Raw genomic sequence first — 18,577 nt, 5'->3', positions numbered from 1 at the left:
CAAGCTTTTGTATTTTGATAAATATTTCTAAAGAGCAATGTCAGAATCAGGCACTAGGGGGAACCAGAGAGTATTTCTGGATTTTCTTGGCCAGTGATAAGGAAAATGCAATGAACTTCTTGTGCAACTGATAAAGATAAGAGCAACTTGGTTACTAAGAAATAATGCATATTACAAGTTCCTTTCAAAATGTACCATTCTGAGCTGGGTCATCAACTCTGTATGTACCCCACCTTTTCCTCAAGCAGACCCAAAGTGCCGGCAATACTAAAACAAATGATATAAACATTGGAAGGGTAGAAAAGGAGCTTCTCCTTAGGCCGTCAGTTACTGAGAAAAAGCCAGCCTGAAGAGAAACGGTCAACCAAACGTCCTGTGGCAGGGAGTCCCACACCTTGGCAGCAGTGTCAAAAAAACCAACCACACTAGGGCATGTGTTACCGTGGCCAGATTAAATATCTATTAAGAGACTGGTGCAGCTGGCACACTAGTTTTAACTGTGCCAAGGCCACTCCTGGCCGCTGCCAAAACCCGGGCATGCCAGCTCAGAGACGAATCCGGGGAGATCACCTCCAAGCTGCTTTCTGCTTTTATTTCCTCCAGCTGATTTTTCTTGGCTCCTTATTCGGCTCACTCTAAGTTCCAACTTAACTGGGAAGCTTTCAAGATGAACTCGAAAATTTAAAAATGGAAATATGAATTAATACATAAATAATTTTACATCTTCACTGGATCCCATCGTCTTGAAAAAGGCTGCTGTTTTGCACCTTCTGAAGCATGATGCAAGCATCGCTCCTCCAGAATCTGTACATTTCCTGGTCAGTTCCCTAAGATCAGGGTGATTTACTTTCTCAAGACGCGAAGCATTAGGTGCAATTCCCAGTACGGGATCAAGAATCAAAGAGTGAGCTGTTTCAGAAAAAATAAAGGACACCGGAACCTATGCACACATGAAATCAGCAAATCTGCCTTTGTAATCTACCTTTTCAAATCATGTTTCTAACCTGTTTTTACTCATTTTAATCCCTCCGCTTAGCGTCCATCTGTTGGGCAGGAAAGTGGTAAGCGAACGTGTTGAATCAGTTCATAATAAATAAAATGCAAGTGGCCGCAAGGTGCGTGATTTGAAAAACAAATCCACACGAACCTGCTTCACTCAACAGCAGAAGCGCATACGTTCGCTAAAATGCATCAACAAATGAGCTTCTCGAGGAGAAAAATGAGGAAGCACATATGCCAATTCCAGAGTAGAGAGGAAGTAAACTTAACAACTCGGGAAGGAACTTGGCCAGAGAGAAAATCTAAAATGGCATTCACAAATATTCAAAGAACATGGTATATAGAGGGGGAAGGCGTCAGGTTTGGATTCAAGAGTCCTGGGTTCGAATCTCCTCTTGAGCATGGAAACTCACGGCCAGGTGGGAAGGGTCCAATCTCTCTTTGAACATCTCGCACCCCTCAAATGCCTGACTAAGCTCACCATCACTCAGAAGCGATGTGACGCAGAGAACAATCAGGGCCGTCTGGACTCTTCCTCAGTTCCTCCTCAGACTTTCCGCCTCGTGGAGATTCTGGAAGCCTCCGGTTAGCCACTGGGAGGAGAGAAGACTCCGGAACTGACAGGTCCTGGGTCTCGTCCAGCAGGTTATTCTCCTCAACCTCCCTCTTGGCAGAGAGAGAGAGAGAGAGAGCTGCTTCTGCTGAATGTCATCATCACACTACAGAACTGTACTGTTGGAAGGTATCTTGAGGTCATCTGCTCTGACCTCCTGCTCTGGGCCAGATTCATGCTGTTAGAACCTCAGCTGAAATACCTCCAGAGAAGGAGAGGAGAGGAGAGGGGATCACCTGGCACTTTGCTAACAAGTTCTTTTCTTTAACAGTTTTCTCCTAACATTTGCAATAAATAAATAAATAAATAAATGTATTTCTGTATTTTTACACCCTGATTCTAATCTCAGGAGAAACAGAAAGGCGGTCTATTCCAACTGTTTCATGGCAGACCTTCAAATCTTTGATGACAGCTATCATGTCTCCCTTCTATCTTCTCTCAACAGACCATAACCAGCTCTTTTCTTCATTTCCTGCAGGACCTGTTCCTGAAAGAAGGATGGTCAGGGGACTGGAAACCAAGCCCTAAGAGGTGAGACTGAAATACTTACCTGCATGTTTAGCCTCGAGAAAAGAAGACGAGGGGAGATTGGATAACCCTTTTCAAATACTTAAAAGATGATTCTCATACAGAGGGGGGGCAGGATCTGTTCTCCATCATCCCAGAGGGAAGGACAAGCAACAATGGGCTCAAGTGACAGGAAACCAACTTTGAGTTGAACATCAGGAAAAACTTCCTAACTGTTAGAGCAGTAGGACAATGGAACCCATTCCCTTGGGAGGTGGTGAGCGCTGGAGGCCTTGAAGAGAAAATTGGACAATCGTCTGCTAGACCGGCTTTGACTTGGATTCTTGCATTGAGAAGGGGGTTGGACACAATGGCCTTGTATACTCCTTCCAACTCTCTTATTCTAGGATTCTCTTGACTTGGGTTTCTTGACTCCATGTCATCATCTCCTGGATGCTCTCCACTTTCTCAATGTCATCATGGGTATGTAGCATCTAAATCTGACACACAGCTGGAATGGTCAAGCCTTTCCATCAATGAATTCTCCATTCTGTCCGTTCTTGACATCTAGTCGTTTAGTCGTGTCCGACTCTTCGTGACCCCATGGACCAGAGTATGCCAGGCCTTCCTATCTTCCACTGCCTCCCGGAGTTGTGTCAAATTCATGTTGGTTGCTTCGATGACACTGTCTCGTCCTCTGTCGTCCCCTTCTCCTCTTGCCCTCACACTTTTCCAACATCAAGGTCTTTTCCAAGGAGTCTTCTCTTCTCATGAGATCTGTCCGTTCTACCTACTTACAAATGTTCTTCTATGTCTCCCTTACGAGAAGGTTACCTAAAGTGGAAACATTTGAGGCTGAGCTAGGCCTAGCTCTGACCATGCTTCCTGTTCCTGCCCCGGTGCTTGCTGGGAGCTTTCTTTCTCAGAAGGAAGCTTGAGTAGAGCTAGGCCGAGCTAGGCCAGTAACAATACACTGAAGGCTGGCAGAAGGATGCACAAGAGGGAGGAGGCTGACATTTTGCTTAAGAGGTGTTCAGCCCAATTCAAGAGGTCCACACTGAATATTCAATGCCTATGTGAAAGCATTCTAACTTCATTGCCTTCCTAGTACATGGGGAGGGTGATGAGTGTGAAGAGAAAGGTCTCCACTATCTACAGACCTTCCTTTAGTCCACACCATCGAGGGGGACCAGCAGGGCCTCAACCACTTCCCGGACCACCTTCTGCCTTTTGAGGAGACCTGCCGGAACTTCATGAATTAGGGCTCAGAGACCCAAGTGCAACCCGCATGTGTGGGAGGGTGGATGGATGGAGCGGGCTGGATCCGAGCATTCATCCCAGATTTAAAAGACGTGAAGATCTCTGGGGATCTCACTAAGGTCCACTCTCTTGTAACATGGACTTTGGGAAAACCTTGAAGTCCATCCACAAAGCTTCACAAACGCAGCCAGAACTCTTGGAACAGCAGATTCTGCCAATCGGCGACCTGAACATGCTGGAAGCTTACATCCCATTTTCTCCTCACTGAGACCGCAGTATCATTTCCACACTTTCCAGCGTGCAGCGGGGGTGTGTGTGTGACGTATTCAATGTCTTGTGGCTAGCGCCATTTGAGCATCTCTCGAAACACACGCTGCATGAGCAATGCCTTAATATACCTGTTTATATAACGCTCCCCACCCATCAAGCTCTCCTCGAGGAAATAATAAAAGCATCCTTCTATACCAGCCTCTGCTCCTAACTTCGGACTCGCTAGTGCCATTATACAGAATGGCGCCAATCAAAACTTTAGTAGCTGCTCCCATCCTTTGCCTTCCAAGCTTTTTTTTTTTAAAGAACCACCTCATATAATCTTGGCAGAGCGTGAAAAAACTGGCTAAAAAGAACCCTCTAGCTATGCAGCAGAAAAAAATTCAGAACAGAATTAGCTTCAGGTCTCCCCAGCTTTTATTGCCTGTTCTCCTCAACTGGCACTTACAGTCTCAGTAACTCACTCTAAGACACTGGTAAGAGAAAGAATAAAAGTTCCGTTTACTCACAGTTCTCAATAGATTAACAACGGCATATTGTAGAAAAATAATAACTGGTTATTTGAACATAGCTTAAACTGACTCATAGTCTGCTTACTGGCTGCCTAGCTAACTGACCACATACTGATGAACTACATACTGTTAACTGACCACTGACTAAACAAAGAGTGGGGAAAGACTCTTAAGTAGGGAGGGACAGAGGGGTAACAATTGGTTGCTGCCGGATTGATTGACAGCTGCCTCAGTCCAGAAAAGGCCCCTCCCAGCCAAAACCTCTTCAGAGCAACACATGAAGGTTGCTAAGACCCCTACCTATCGTCCTGGAAGGCTGTCAGAAATCCACTTTTGGTAGCCCCCCCCAGCCCCTCCCAACCCACATCCCACCTTCTACCATGGGCCAGCGTGTGGACCCTGGAAAACATGAGACCAGCTTGGTTGCCTGGAGAGCAAGTCTGGCGGCACTCAAGACAGCCAGAAAGGATTGCACCGGATCCCAACCAAGAAGGGGCACCCAGGAATCGCTCCAGCCCCAAAAGGGGGCGGGCTTGCCGGTGGACCCAAATGGGCACGGAGCAGGGGGCGGGCTGGTCCCCGGTCTCATGTGTGCTGTGTGGTTGCTGGGGAAAAAAATTAGCTGGGACTGGAAGGTGCCCCAAGCCGTGGAAAAACCAGCAACAAATAGACAGAGGGACAGAGGGAGGGAGGGACCCATCAACGCGAGCTTGATAACACTCCCAGACCCCTGGTGCACTGAGACCAGGAGAGGTAGTCAGCTGTGCCAGGTGGCTGTGGCTCCTCCGTGCTTTGGCTGGTCCGGGTCCTTTTCGAGTCTCACTTAGACGCGGCAGAGACAGAAGCTCAGGTTTTTGGCGCTATCTACCACTGGGGGACATCATTCCCCCAAGAAAGAGGCCCACAGTCTCTTTTTGATCCCCTGTATTCTCTACCTTGGTCACTTCTGGGCCGAGCTGTTACTAGGTCAGGCAACCCACAGTGTCCAAATTCGGAGGATGCAAAACATCATCATCAACAACAAGAAACATTCCTTACTTGAGCACCTATTTATTCCTTGGCACGGAATATCCTGCATTTACAAGCCTCACGTTTCTGCATTTCAAGCAAAGTAGGAAACCACCCCCTCATATCCACGGGGGTTCAGCTCCAAGTCCCCCGCCCCGAGGATACTGAAAAATGTGGATGATAGCAAATATTATTTTAATAGAAAATGCTATAAATAGCATGGTCTCTGGCTCCCTCTGGGACCCAGTTCCGGCAACTTCACTTTTGGAAGTACTGTACATATTTCTAGGATTTTTCTTTTAGTATTTCCAGACCGTGGATAAGTGAATCAGCAGATACTGAGCCCGTTGATAGGGGGGATCCCACTGTATGTACAAGACTCACTTTTTGGGGAAGCCCATGGCTGGGTATCCTCATTCTACACCTCGAGTCTCCCAAGAGACACAGTCATGTCCCCAGCATGTCCCCTTTCTTTCCTCCCTCCCTCCCAGCAATCTGAAGAAGTGGGAGAGGAGGGTCCCGTTGCCTTTTCTAGATCTATAGTCAGATTGCTACTCTTAAGCCCATTTTGTTCCACTTCCTTTGAGTTCACTTCCTGCTTCTCCTCCTTCTAGCTACAGCAAAGCAAACTCACACGGATCCTCTAACGCTTGTCGATTGGATTGGCTCAATAAGAAAATCATGTTTCGTTGCCTTTGGAAAATAAGGTCTCCCCCAGCAAGATTTTTCCACACCTTCATGAGATCAAAAAAAGGGCCAATCTTTCTTCTCTTAGCAGTGGCATTAGCAGAAATGGCAGGGCTTGTAAGCCCAAATGTGTCCTTTTCAGAAAAGCCTTGTACAGTATTTTATACTTTAGAATTAAACGTCTTCTTTCAATGTCAACCCTTTTGTGCAAAAAAAAGAGGGTTCCAGCAAATCTTTTTGGGTTGTTGTTCTGATTTGCAAAAATAGAAACACACTTTTCATAATCTTGCCTGGTAAGGAGAAATGTTCCAATTCTACAGTATTCTGTTTTATTCTATGCTCATTTGAGAGTATGAAACAAGCTGTATCTATTTCTCCAAAACAGGTCTAACCAGACTTGCTCAGACGAGGACCAGCTTTAAGGGCTTCAGCAAACAACTTTAGCACAACTTTCTCCCCCATTCTCACGTGTTGGGTTTTCTGAAAAAATTATTTGTACACGATCAGCCCTTCCGGTAGCAATTGCTCCGGCTTTGTCGCTGTGCACCCAGCTTGCTGCAGGCGAGAGGCTTGAAAAAGTGGAGGTGTGTGGCTCTCTGCAGACTCATTTCAGCAGCTCACCTCTCCTGCACCGTGTCATTTTCTTTGCCAGCGACCTTATCTACCACGTCTTCGCTCGGGTGACATTCAGGAGAATAAAACCAAGCCGGCGGGAGGGACGTTTTAATTAACCTCCTCTGTCTGCCACTTAAAAACAGACGCGTCAGGGTCTGATTTTTCCAGGTTGAGATTTCCGACTTCTTATTGCACTACCGTAACTTCACAACCTGTTACAGTGGTGCCCCGCATAGCGAGGTTAATCCGTTCCGGATTAACCCTCGCTATGCGAAATCGTCGCTAAACGGGTAGGGGAAATGTATTGGAATGCATTAAACTTCGTTTAATGCGTTCCAATACCTTTGTTACTTACCCGTTCAGCGAGGATTCCAGGTGCCGGCAGCCATTTTCGCGCCTTCGCTAAGCGAGGGCAGGGCGCGAAAACGGCTGCCGGCAGCCATTTCCGGGCTTCCGGCGGCCATTTTGGAACCGCCGATCAGCTGTTCGGCGGCTCCAAAATGGCCGCCGCAATACCCGATCTTCGCAATGCGGGTTTTCCCCATTGCGACGATCGGGGATGTTTCCGTATAGCGATCCCGAAAAAGGGATCGCTATACGGAAACATTGCTATACGGTGCACTCGTTAAGCGAGGCACCACTGTATTTGCACCTGGAGCCTAGAGCTGCGTTTGTGAATGCAGGCCACTGGGCTCCTACTGGCTCGGCTGTTTGTCCGTGGAACCCAGCCACAGCTACCGAAAATGATGGCAGCTCTCTTTTCTGCCTTTTCCGCCACTGGGCCACCTGCTGCTCTTAAAGTGCAAAACCGAAACAACCAGGAGGTGGTGAGCGCTCCAACGCTGGAGGCCTTCAAGAAAAACCTAGATCATCACCTGGCAGATCTGCTTTGATTGTATTCCTGCACTGAGCAGGGGGTTGGACTTGATGGCCTTGGAGGCCCCTTCCAACTTCACTTTTCTAGGATTCTATGATTAATGTCTCGGATTGCGTTACTGAGACTGCAAGTGCCAGTTAATGAAAAGTGGACTAATCCGAGGAAATTGAAACTATTCTGCTCTGTGAATCCCTGCACGTCTGCTTCACAGCTCAAAGAACCTAACCCAAAATTCAAAATTCTGCACCAGAAAATAGCTCCTTTGCACCTCTTGGGGCTTCCCGGGGGAGGAAATGCACCTCCCCTTGAGATGCTGCACATTTGAGAGTCTTGTGAGGCATCTGGGGAACATAAAATGTGCACAAAACAACAGGCATGTTTTTAAATGCAAAACAGAGAAGCATGACTTAGTCTACGGGGAGAACCATACCTTTGGCAAAATGTGGTAATAAATGAGCCTCTTGAAACTTTCCTTAAAACGCGCACGAACAGAAAATTCATTAAAATGTGCACGAATTTCGGTGTTGGAACAAAACATGTTTTACAGCACAGAGGTGGGAAGAAAACGGCCGGCGGAGAGCACAACGGAACAAAGCGAAGAGATCGTCACACCTGTATTTGGCACACACTCTTACCTTCCACACTCCAGTAAATGGGAAAAAAAAACCCATAAAATACGTGTACTTATAACGGTGCCATCCTCCTAGCAATGCATTCCCCCTTTTCTTTAGGTACAGGGGATGGTTTCAGCTCAGCAGCAAAGTATGGACATTTCAAGGAAGGGAAACCTTCCTTAAGACCGTCCAGAACAAGTGAACTCAGAAGGCGCGTCAAGTCTCAGCGATGTGGAAGCGTCCACCAGATCCTCCCTTCAGGTCAGGAAAAGAAAGCTGGTGAGGCAAACGATCGTGACAGGCAAGGATGCCCCCCCCCCAGTAAGTGCAATGGTAGATTCCCAAACTTTTAACTGCAGGAAGAGTTTTGAACGGAGCGCACCCTGAATTCCTAACCGTTTCTATTTGCTCTCACCCAAGATGCCTGGACTGAAACCCGTTGCCCTCCAGAAGTTCTCGAACTACAACGCCCATCAGCCCTGGCCAGGAGCCGTCTGGATGGGGCTGCCAGAGGCTGGGGCCTGGCAACATCCGGATGGCCACAGGCTCACCACCCCTGCCGCGGGGATAAGACCTGAAAGAGGAGGCCCAGTCCCCAGGCTCAGGCAAGAAGAGCCACGTAAAAGGGGAAGAACCGCAGACCATCACCAGAAGAAGCCTTCCTCCGTTTTCTCTAAATGATCCAGAGAGGAACAGTCAGGATGATTACCGTAGTCCTCGGTTGCTACATGGGTCATCAGCTATTTTGCAGAGGGCCAAAGAAGTCTCCAGTCCATATGGAGGACGGGAGACTTCTCCCTGGCCTCGCTCACTCACCAGAAGGTGGCTCAAGAGGTCCATCAGGTGCCCAGTTCCTGCTCTTCCCACCACACCGAGCATTGGTTGCGCACATCCCAAACCCGGGACTTTTCGGGGGGAGAAGCCAGGCACCCCGTCTGGCCGTCCATGTAGCCTGGGCTTTCTCCTCTCCTCCTCTCCGCCTCCCCCCCCCCCCGTTGCAAATATCCCTTTGTTAATGTTTCTCTAAGTGAGGCACCGCAGGCAGGCGTCCCGTGGGCGTGCCCAGACCCAGACCGCAGGGGGAGCACCCAAAACAGGTTGTGCAGGAAGCACGCTGCAAGGTTTCCAGAACAGCAAAGAGGGAGTGCGGTCGGTCGGGTTGGGACTCTCCTGCCCCCTTCCTTCGGCCTCCTTCCAACCTTGCCGCTTGGAATGTGATCAAAGCTGTCCCCGGGTGTCACGTCCCTGTTAACGTGGACGGCAAACAGACCAGATGGCTTGGCCAAGGTTTGGCTTGGGAAGAATTGGACGTGTGAAGCCTGGGAGGTTCCTACTGTGCTGGTGCTCTTTTCGGACTACAACCCCCAGAATCCCCCGGCCACAGACAGCCGGCGGCCACGCTGGGTTGGGTTTTTTGGGATCTGCGGTGCACCAAAAGCCACGTTCTCAAGCCCCGATCAAGAGAAGCAGAGGGACACCAGGGTCCTCCTCTAGCTGGGAAGGACTACAAATCCCTTTTGCCTGCATATAGAAAGCTGATGTATACTGAGTCAGATGATTGGTTCCTGCAGCCCAGTGTTGCCCACTGTGATGGGTAGCCATGGCTCTCCACTGGGTTTCAGAAAGTTTCTCCCTGGTTCTCCCCGTAGTCTACCCTCCAAATACAAACCATTCCTGACCCTGCTTAGCTTCCAAAATCAAATGAAATCCAGTGTGCCAGGGGTGGCAGAGAGGCAGAGGAAGACTACCTTAGGAGGTCAGCCAAGCCCAGATAGGACCATCTCAGGTAGCTCTCTTGGAGATGTCCAAGAGGGAACCAGCTCAGGGGGATCCACCCTGCTTAGTTCAGCATAGAGAATCAGAGAACAATAGAGTCGGAAGGGGCCTCGGAGGCCATCCAGTCCACCCTCTTGCTCAAGGCAAGGAATTCAGATCCAAGCAGATCGGACAGAGGGTGGTCTTAATATTCCCTTGAATGCCTCAAGTGCAGGAGTGCTCACTACTTCCTGAGGCAATTAGTTCCACTGTTGTACCACTCCAACAGTTAAGAAGTTTTTCCTGACATTCAACCTAAATCTGGCTTCCTGACCCTTGAGCCTATTACGGTACCAGTTGACTACCCCAAGCCCGAGGTACTTGCAGCGTTTACAAAACATTCATAGGAGACCCACTCCTGGGTCTCTTTCGAGTGTTATTTGCAATTGTTGTGGGCTGCTTCCAACGTACGGCAACCCTCCCCAAGGTGTGAGATGTTCAAAGAGTGGTCTACCACCTCCCATACCCCACAGCGAATTTCCTTGGCTGAGCAAGGTCTTCTGAGTGGTGGCCCAATGCTCTCCTCCTACACCACACTGGCTATTTTACTTAGATTCTTGTTAATCCACTTTTAAGTTGATTTACTTTAAGTAAACATGTGGGAGCACTAGCTCCACCCATCTGTCTGTCATCACTTCCTTTGCTCTCCTCACCTAGAGAGGTACAGATCAAGGAGAACAGCGTAAGATTTTTGGATTTTATGGATCATAGATTCCATAATTCTCCATTCTGGGAGTTCTAGCTACCTTTCAGGCAACCTTACAAACACCTCAGTGTGGCTCACCTGGGAGTAAGGCCTAAACAGGAAGGGCTCTGAGGCCAAGCCAGGCCTAGCTCTGCCTGAGCTTCCTGTTCCTGCGCCGGTGCTGGCTGGGAGCTTTCTTTCTGAACAGGATCCCCTGATTCTATATAACAACAAGGAACCCCTGCAAGAGGTGTCAGGCCTCTCTTCCCCAAAATTATAACCCCTTTGTGAATGGGTTATAAAGCAAGGTTGGGATTCGTGCTCCCCGCGGAGCCACACATACCACTTCAAGAGACCCAGAGCAAAATGGATGGGTCCCAAAGACCCTTCACAATCCTGTGTTGGGTGGGAAAAGATGAAAATTAACCAATTTTACCAGTACAGGGCATAATTTATCATTTACGGAAGCAGCATGCAATACCCATCCCCTGGGGGACCCAAATGCACCCCCAAAGCCCTAAATGTATAAAAAGTGGGGGGAAATCTTGTCTTCAGGAGTTTGTCTTTTAGGGGGCACATGAGGTGATCTCCCCTAGGAGTCCATACCCCTATTTTAATAAATAGAAATAAGTGAAACGATACTGCTGGCCACTAGATGGCACCAAGGGGCTTCTCCTAGTATTTCAAATGAAATTGGGGTCACTGAGGTTTAGCATCAGGTAGGGCCAGCCCCAGACCTCTGGGGCCCGATTCACACCTCATTACAGGCTATACCAGCCCACTGGCCTGTTTTAGGCCTGATATAATCTCGTTTCCCCCCCCAACAAAAAACAAAAGCAAAAAAACGGGACATTCACCATGTATGGATGTGAGAGCTAGACAGTGAAGAAAGCGGACAGCGGGGAAATTTGATTCTTTTTGCAATGTGGTGCTGGAAAAGAGCTTTTGCAGATACTCTGGATTGCTGTAGAGATTAACAAGGGGGTCCTCGATCAAATCCAGCCTGAATGGTCCCTGGGGGTCAAAATGTTGAAAGGAGGCTGTCCTACTTGGGGCACATCATGAGTAGGCAGGATTATCTCTGGAAAAAGACGAGGCTGGGAAAAGTGGAAGGCAGCAGGAAAAGAGAAAGACCCAATATGAGATGGACCAACTCCCTAAAGGAAGCCACAGGATTGAGTTTAAAAGAGATGTGGTGGGCAGTTGGGGACGTACATCTGGGAGATCGGAAGTGATTCGATGGCCCCTAACAACAGCAACCACCTTCCAGTTACTCCTGGTTTGGAAAAAAGGGGGGCAGACAAAACCTGCTGAAATTGGGGTGGATGTGGCTTCTGGTGGGCGGCATACCCTTCCCAGCCCTCCCTGGGGTTGTGCCCTCTTGCTGGCCCTGCAAATACAGTGGTGCCTCGCATAAGGAGTGCACCGTTTAACGACGAATCTGCATAGCAATCTATTTTTTGGGATCGCTAATGCGATCGCATTGCAATGTTCTGAATGGGTAAACATCACATTGCGATGATCAGTAAGCGTTTCGCTTACCAATCTTCGCATTGCGATGTTTTCAGAACAGCTGATCGGAGGTTCCAAAATGGCCGCCGGGTGCCCAAAATGGCCACCGCAAGCATTTTCCCGCACTGCCCTCGCTTACCGAGGAGGTGAAAATGGCGGCACTATTTATTTATTTATTTATTTATTTATTTATTTATTTATTTATTTATTTATATCCCGCCTATCTAATCAATTAAGACCACTCTAGGCGGCTTACAACAACAAAAAGATATGGAGGATCTTCGCTGAACTGTGAGTTTGGGCCCCATAGGAACGCATTAAATGGGGTTTTTAGTTTAGCAATGTTTTCGGATAGTGACGATTAATCTGGAACAGATTAACGTCGCTATGCGGGGCACCACTGTACATTCATCCTATTTACTTGGGCTTCTCTTAAATCGACTCGTCAGCCAAGCCAGCGGCTAGCTCGGCTTCTCCTTCTCTGTTTGCCCGAGCTCTGTTGTTGTTTTTAGCCTCTCTGGTTATTGCCCCTTCTCTTTCTTTCGCTTTATGACCTGACTGTATTATTCCAAGGGAGTTCCTCCCAAAGAGCATCATAAAAATAATATTTCAATAAATCTAAAACAAACTTTCATGTGGCAGCCATCTGCAGTGAGTACCAGGGAACTCCTGATTTGCTTTTGTGGAAGTACATTTTGTGGAAGTGCTTTGACAACATTTAAACCCGGGGCGTATCCGGGTTATACTGGTAAGGCTCCACACACACACCCATCTGGTTACCATCATTTCTGGACTACTAGGCCTTAAATGAGGTGGTGAAAAGCCTATAACCCAGCCTTGGCCAACGCGGTCATGGGAACGTGTCCAGAAACCGTATCACAGAGGAGGACGCCACGTATGCTCATACGACTCTTCCTTTCGGCCGGGATCAAACTGTCGCAACCGTGTCCTGGGATGTGTGTGTGAATCGGTATGTTTGGAAGTGCAGGGGCTGCTCAGGACGATCCCCCAAACCTCCCCTTCCCTAAGGAAATTCCAGAAGTGCAGGCTGATAGATTGGGTCGAATCAACAAAAAAAGGAGCGGGTCTTTTATAAAGCTAATGGCTCTTAATTGCCCTTTCGGAACCAAACCGCCCTCAAATATTTTGCATGACAAGAAGGATTGCCTGTCATTGAATACTGTTCCTGGGAAAATACCAGAAGAAACAAAGGTACTGAAGATGATGCCATAGCGCCCCCCCCCCCCAACTACAAAGTGCTGAGCTTCAACTACATGGCTTGATTATGCTATTAGATTCAAGATCTCTAAGGCAATATGACCTTCCTGCCTTTCCAGAGACTCAGACAAACTACATCGCTTCAAGATGAGATTCCTGGGGATCAAAATTGACATGATTCGCGAGTAATGACATTGACGCACAACCACATTTACAAGGGAGACCGTCCTCCAGTGGGTCCTTTAAGGCCAGCCGGAAAGACGGTCATGCGAGGCTAAGCAGAAGGCAACAGAAAAAGAGGAAGGCTGAATGTTAGATGGAGCGACTCCGTAAAGGAAGCCATGGCCCTCGAGCTTGTGAAAACCGAAGCAGAGTGATACTCCGGGGTCTGACTTCCCCCCTGCTTGACCTTTCAAGTCACGCTACAGGAGGCCCATCGAATCAGTGGGGATTTAAAGCATCAGCGCCTCTCTCTGTGTATTTTGTTTGTTCTCATACTACCAGTAGTATTGCAGGCTCTTGAAGTTTACAGGGAATAATTAAAAACAACAACAACAACAACACACACACACACAAGTAAAGGCTTAAAATTCAGCGAAGATCGTGAGTGTTTTGGCTTTCTGTCAAAACCGTCATTAAAGCGAAGCGCTAAGAAACAACAATCATCCTTCGCGGCTATCCTGGGACTCAGTTTCTGTTAGCTTTCTGCTTTTAAAGAGATCATAAAATAATATGCGCAGACTCTCACCAAGCCCGATGATTCATCTGCCGTTGGCCTCACGGAATTTAGAACTCATGCGGGAGTTTCTCAGAAAGTCTGTACAGTAATTGGATTGCAGAAAATAAAAAAAGGGAAGAACCTCTTCAGAGACGGAGGGATTTGTGTGCTGCTTCGAACAGGCCCACACAGGGTATAATTTGAAGGCAGGCCCATTGTTACTGTTCAGCCTCGTGGGCTTGTGGCTCTCGATATAAATGATGAGAACAATCACGCAGGCTGTGAAGCAGGGGAGATGGGAAGAGCCGCCGCTGGATTCAAGCTTTCATTTGGGCACAAAAGAAAAGTGTGGCGTTTTTTGCTGTACACTTCGCTAGGCTGGGTTGTTTAGGGAGTTGGTAAACGTCTGACTCAGTCATAAACACTGGGTGTAGCCTACATTTGGCATTGTGTTGTTTCGCAGGCTGTTCGTTTTTAGTCATCAATTCAAGGAAGTACGACCGGAGCACCTTATTGTCTTTTCATCTCCTCATTCAAAAGGACTAGGAGCTTGCTTTCTCCAAAAAGCCCAGTTGGGGAGGTTCTCACAAAGACTTGCGTGGCTGCCTTATTCCTTCCAGATAGTTCTCAAGCAGGATCATTTTATGTAACAACACCCCCCTCGTTGTCTGTTTCTGCCCTCCACCTACTGCCATTTCATGCCACGCTGCTCCTGAAGCTGGAAGTTTTGCTTAGCTAGGGATGGAGCTGAATTTCAGTATTGAGATTCTCAGAGCAATTACCACCCTCTGGCCTGAATCCTATTGCATTTCACAACGGCATAACTGCAAGCCTGCCACCGATTTGCTAGAGCTCTCATGCCATGCCCTGCAGTTTTCCAGTTGTGCGTTTGGTGCGCAATTGGTTATACAATCAGGCCCATGGCTGGTAAGACGCTGCTGTGATGCTTGCAGTGTTTCACACAAGGGAGACCCAGCCCTCACGAATTGGGCAAATGTCCCTTGAAAGCCATCGTGTGCAAGTGAGCTCCAGATCCGGAACTGAGCCACGGGGCGACTGGGCTGTTTGCCCACGGCTACCCAGGATGGCTCTTCTCCCGAGAGGCCCAGTGGGGGAATCGAACTCCCAACCTCTAGCTCTGCAGTCAGAGACCGACACCACCGAGCTAGCCAACCGTCAGGTTCTTGAGGTAAGCTCCAGAGTCGGTATCCAGCTGAGGATCCACCTCACCAAAGGACGAACTGGCACAACCTGCCAAACCACGAGGTTCCTGCCCATCTCTAGTTATAACTTTGCTGATCTCTCAAGAAAACTCAATAGTTCCCAGGAACTTAATAGGAGCGTGCAGTAAACTAGCCCAGAAGGAAATATAATTTATACAGTATTTGTGAATTATCCACCCACAAAGGGTGCAGGTGAGCCTGGTCTCCCTGTGATACTGGGGTCCACGTGAGAGGATCCTGCCCTGGAACCAAACCGAATAGGGGGAAAAATATGCTCCACCCCCCTGGCAATGGGCTTAAAATCGGGGAAAGCAAAGGGGGTTTTGGTCCCGCTTTGACTGTGCTTATGTCTATCACTGGTTCAGACAACCTGGCGGTGGGGCCCACGGTGTGCCCTTCTACAAGTCGTAGGGCTGGTCTTGGGAGCCTTGGGCAAGTTGCCCAGTGATCCCAAGCACCCCCCCCCCCCCCGGGAAGAAGGGGATGGGAAACCACCTCTGAGTCTTCCCTCCCTAGAAACCCCTGGAAAAGGGTCACCCTGAGTGGGAATATTCTTCTTATTCTACTCCTCTCAGCCCTATGTCAAGCGAAGACCCAGGATGCAGTACGGGTAGCGCGGATGGAAGGAAAACGGAAGGGTCCTTCAAGAGGGTGAGATGAGTAGAAGGGAAGACATCGGGCAAAAGGGGGGGGGTCTAAAATGGACAACGGGGTGGCTGAGGAGGGGGGGCTTTCAAATGTCCTCCCTGCAGCCCCGGCTCCTGGAAAAGACCAGGTGTTCTCCCGTCAGCAGTCACCGGCCAGCCCACCCATGCTCATGCATCCCTTCACAACGACCCCCAAGAGGACCAGTCTCTTGACCGAAAGAAGCGGCCTCACTGTGCCTGGTGTTATTTTATTCTCATAACTGCCCACCAAGAAACAGAGGGAGCAAGCTCCCCATCCACCCTCCCCAGGAGGGATTTGAACTCATATCTCTCCCTTTGGGAACTTTCCCCAGTGACGACACCCACCCAGCTCCAAAATCATCCACAGCGCTTCACGCAAGCAGCTTTTGAGTGCCAGGCACGGGTTTCGAGACGGGTTTCGCAGCCCATTTTTCTGTTTCATGGCTGACAGGCAACCCAAAGAGCTTCTCCCCCCCACAAAAAAAAAAACCCCTCAGATTTCAGCTCTCCAAGTTGTGTGATGTGGAGGCTGTTCTTTGCCTTCTTCACACTTCCCTGCCCACCTCCGGCCTCCCAGGTAGGGAGAGGTGGGGGGAAAAAACCTTCCAGGTAGGAAAACTGTGATTGGCCTCCTGGGATAAAAAATATTATAAAACATAATAAAAAACCACTCAGAGGAAATCTGGAAGGAGTGGGTTGCCAAAGGGTGACAAGCAATATCCTGCTGGCATTAATTTACCCTTTAGCAGACCGACAATAGAGCTCGTTAGGAGGCCCAATTAGTGATCTTGCTGCTAAGCAAGGAAGGCGGGAAGCACCTTGCTTAGGAAGTAACTGGAGGCAGCTGAAGCTCTCCCAAGACCAGGGGCAGCGGGCAAGGGGCGCTGGGAGCAGGGCAGACCTTTTGGGGTTTTTCTTTTGTGAGAGCAACACAACTGTGGTTGTCCTTTCCCCATAAACAGGAGCCTCCCTAATTTCTTTCTTTCTTTCTTTCTTTCTTTCTTTCTTTCTTTCTTTCTTTCTTTCTTTCTTTCTTTCTTTCTTTCTTTCTTTCTTTCTTTCTTTCTTTCTTTCTTTCTTTCTTTCTTTCTTTCTTTGTCTGTTTTTCTGTCTTTCTTTCCTTTTTTATTTTACTCTTCCTTCCTTCCTTTTATTTTACTCTTCCTTCCTTCCTTCCTTCCTTCCTTCCTTCCTTCCTTCCTTCCTTCCTTCCTTCCTTCCTTCCTTCCTTCCTTCCTTCCTTCCTTCCTTCCTTCCTTTTATTTTACTCTTCCTTCCTTCCTTCCTTCCTTCCTTCCTTCCTTCCTTCCTACCTACCTACCTACCTACCTACCTACCTACCTACCTACCTACCTACCTACCTACCTACCTACCTACCTACCTACCTACTTCCAAAAGGCCTTTGGGTACAGAGGGAAGGGTGCAAGATTAAGGAGATATCCTGCGTGACACTGGCCAGAATCCTTTTGCTTAGGATTGTAAATCACAGTCGAGTAAGCCCATTGCATCAATGAGAGTCAACTCCTCCATAATTGGATTGACGTAAATGGGCCTCCTCTAACTGCGATTTAAGGTGCTACGGCCCGGCCCCTTTGAACCAAGGGAACTGACAGAGGAGCTGACCCACCAAATCCCCATTGACTCAATGGGCCGACTCGGTTGAGAGAAACCGGCTCCATACTGATAATTGTGCCAACAATTATTCGCTGTTTTCTGGCTTCTGGCAGAGCCGGAAGGGACCCCGTGGGATCATCCAGTCCAGCCCCTCTCAAGGAGGCGCCGTGGGGGAATCAAACTCCCAACCTCGGGCTCCACAGCTCCAGATACTTCAACCCCTGAACTCTCCAGATCCTGGCCCTCCTCGTGAGGACAAAGAGCCAAGAAGTGGTCGCTCCATCAGGCAAAAAAGCAGCCTCGAGAAGGGGCCTCTTCCTCGGGCTTCACCACGTCTGACACTAGTCTCCACCAGCTGCTCTTCCAATTGTCGTTTTCAGTTGGGTAGGTCGGGCGACAATGTGGTGTAGTGGCTAGAGGGGTAGGCTAAGATTCAGAAATTGTGGGTTCAAATCCCCACATGGCCATGGAACGTCTTGAGCCCGTTGCAGAATCTCAGCCCACCCTACCTTGCAGGATCCTTGCAAGGATAAAAGAGGGGAGAGGAAAGAGGGTGTTTCATTGGAAAAAAAAATAGGTGGTGTGTAATTTCAAAATAAATTTTAAGAATCTGACCTCAAAAGTGTTAATCCTCTATATAGTCAAAGATGGTGGGTAATCATCTCCTTGCAAAGACAAGTGATCTGAAGGCTTCCCAGAAAAATGGCATTAATCTCTTTTCATATCCGAGGCTTCTGCATTATCCTTGTGGAAGCAGTAAGAAGAGCTAAAGGAAAGATCATCTTACTCTACATTGAAGCGACAGAGTTGTTTTGTTGGTATAAACTCTGGAGCAAAGGGAGGGAACAGAGAATTAAACACTTTTCTAAATTCTAAATTCTTTGTTCTCAGTTTAGGTTGTTGAGGTTTTTGAAACCTTGCATGCTGCTTTTAGTAGGTTTGGCTGGGAGGGTTTCCCTTTCTGGGCTGGGGTGACTGTCAATCTATCCAGCAGTAACCAATCATTCCTTCCCTGCCTCTGATTCAAAGAGAGCTCCGCCCTTGGGCTCTGAGAACTCTTTCCCTCTCTGTAGTTTCTTGAGGTCTGTTGTTGAAAGCAGTCGTGTTGGCATTTGGCTGTTTGATCTGTTCAGCTGTAAGTAAACTTTTATTCTTTCTCTTA

At 48.4% G+C, this 18,577-nt stretch overlaps 1 protein-coding gene across 11 annotated transcripts in view; it reads right to left on the bottom strand.

Moving 5' to 3' along the window:
- Positions 1–18,577, bottom strand: part of RAP1GAP2 (RAP1 GTPase activating protein 2) — a 223,874-nt gene that overhangs the window by 65,644 nt on the left and 139,653 nt on the right. Inside the window, exon 1 of one of the 11 annotated variants that reach the window (XM_072978235.2) lies at positions 8,779–8,942. The exons of the other annotated variants lie outside the window; for them this stretch is intronic. Within the exon in view, the coding sequence (XP_072834336.1) occupies positions 8,779–8,841 (63 nt within the window). The 5' untranslated portion in view covers positions 8,842–8,942. Of the gene's footprint in view, positions 1–8,778; positions 8,943–18,577 lie in introns of those variants that run through there. 11 annotated transcript variants of the gene reach the window in all.

The sequence above is a fragment of the Pogona vitticeps genome, chromosome 7 (genome assembly GCF_051106095.1).
Source record: "Pogona vitticeps strain Pit_001003342236 chromosome 7, PviZW2.1, whole genome shotgun sequence".
In the NCBI taxonomy this organism is placed as follows: Eukaryota; Metazoa; Chordata; class Lepidosauria; order Squamata; family Agamidae; genus Pogona; species Pogona vitticeps.
This window is presented reverse-complemented; position numbering and strand designations above follow the sequence as displayed.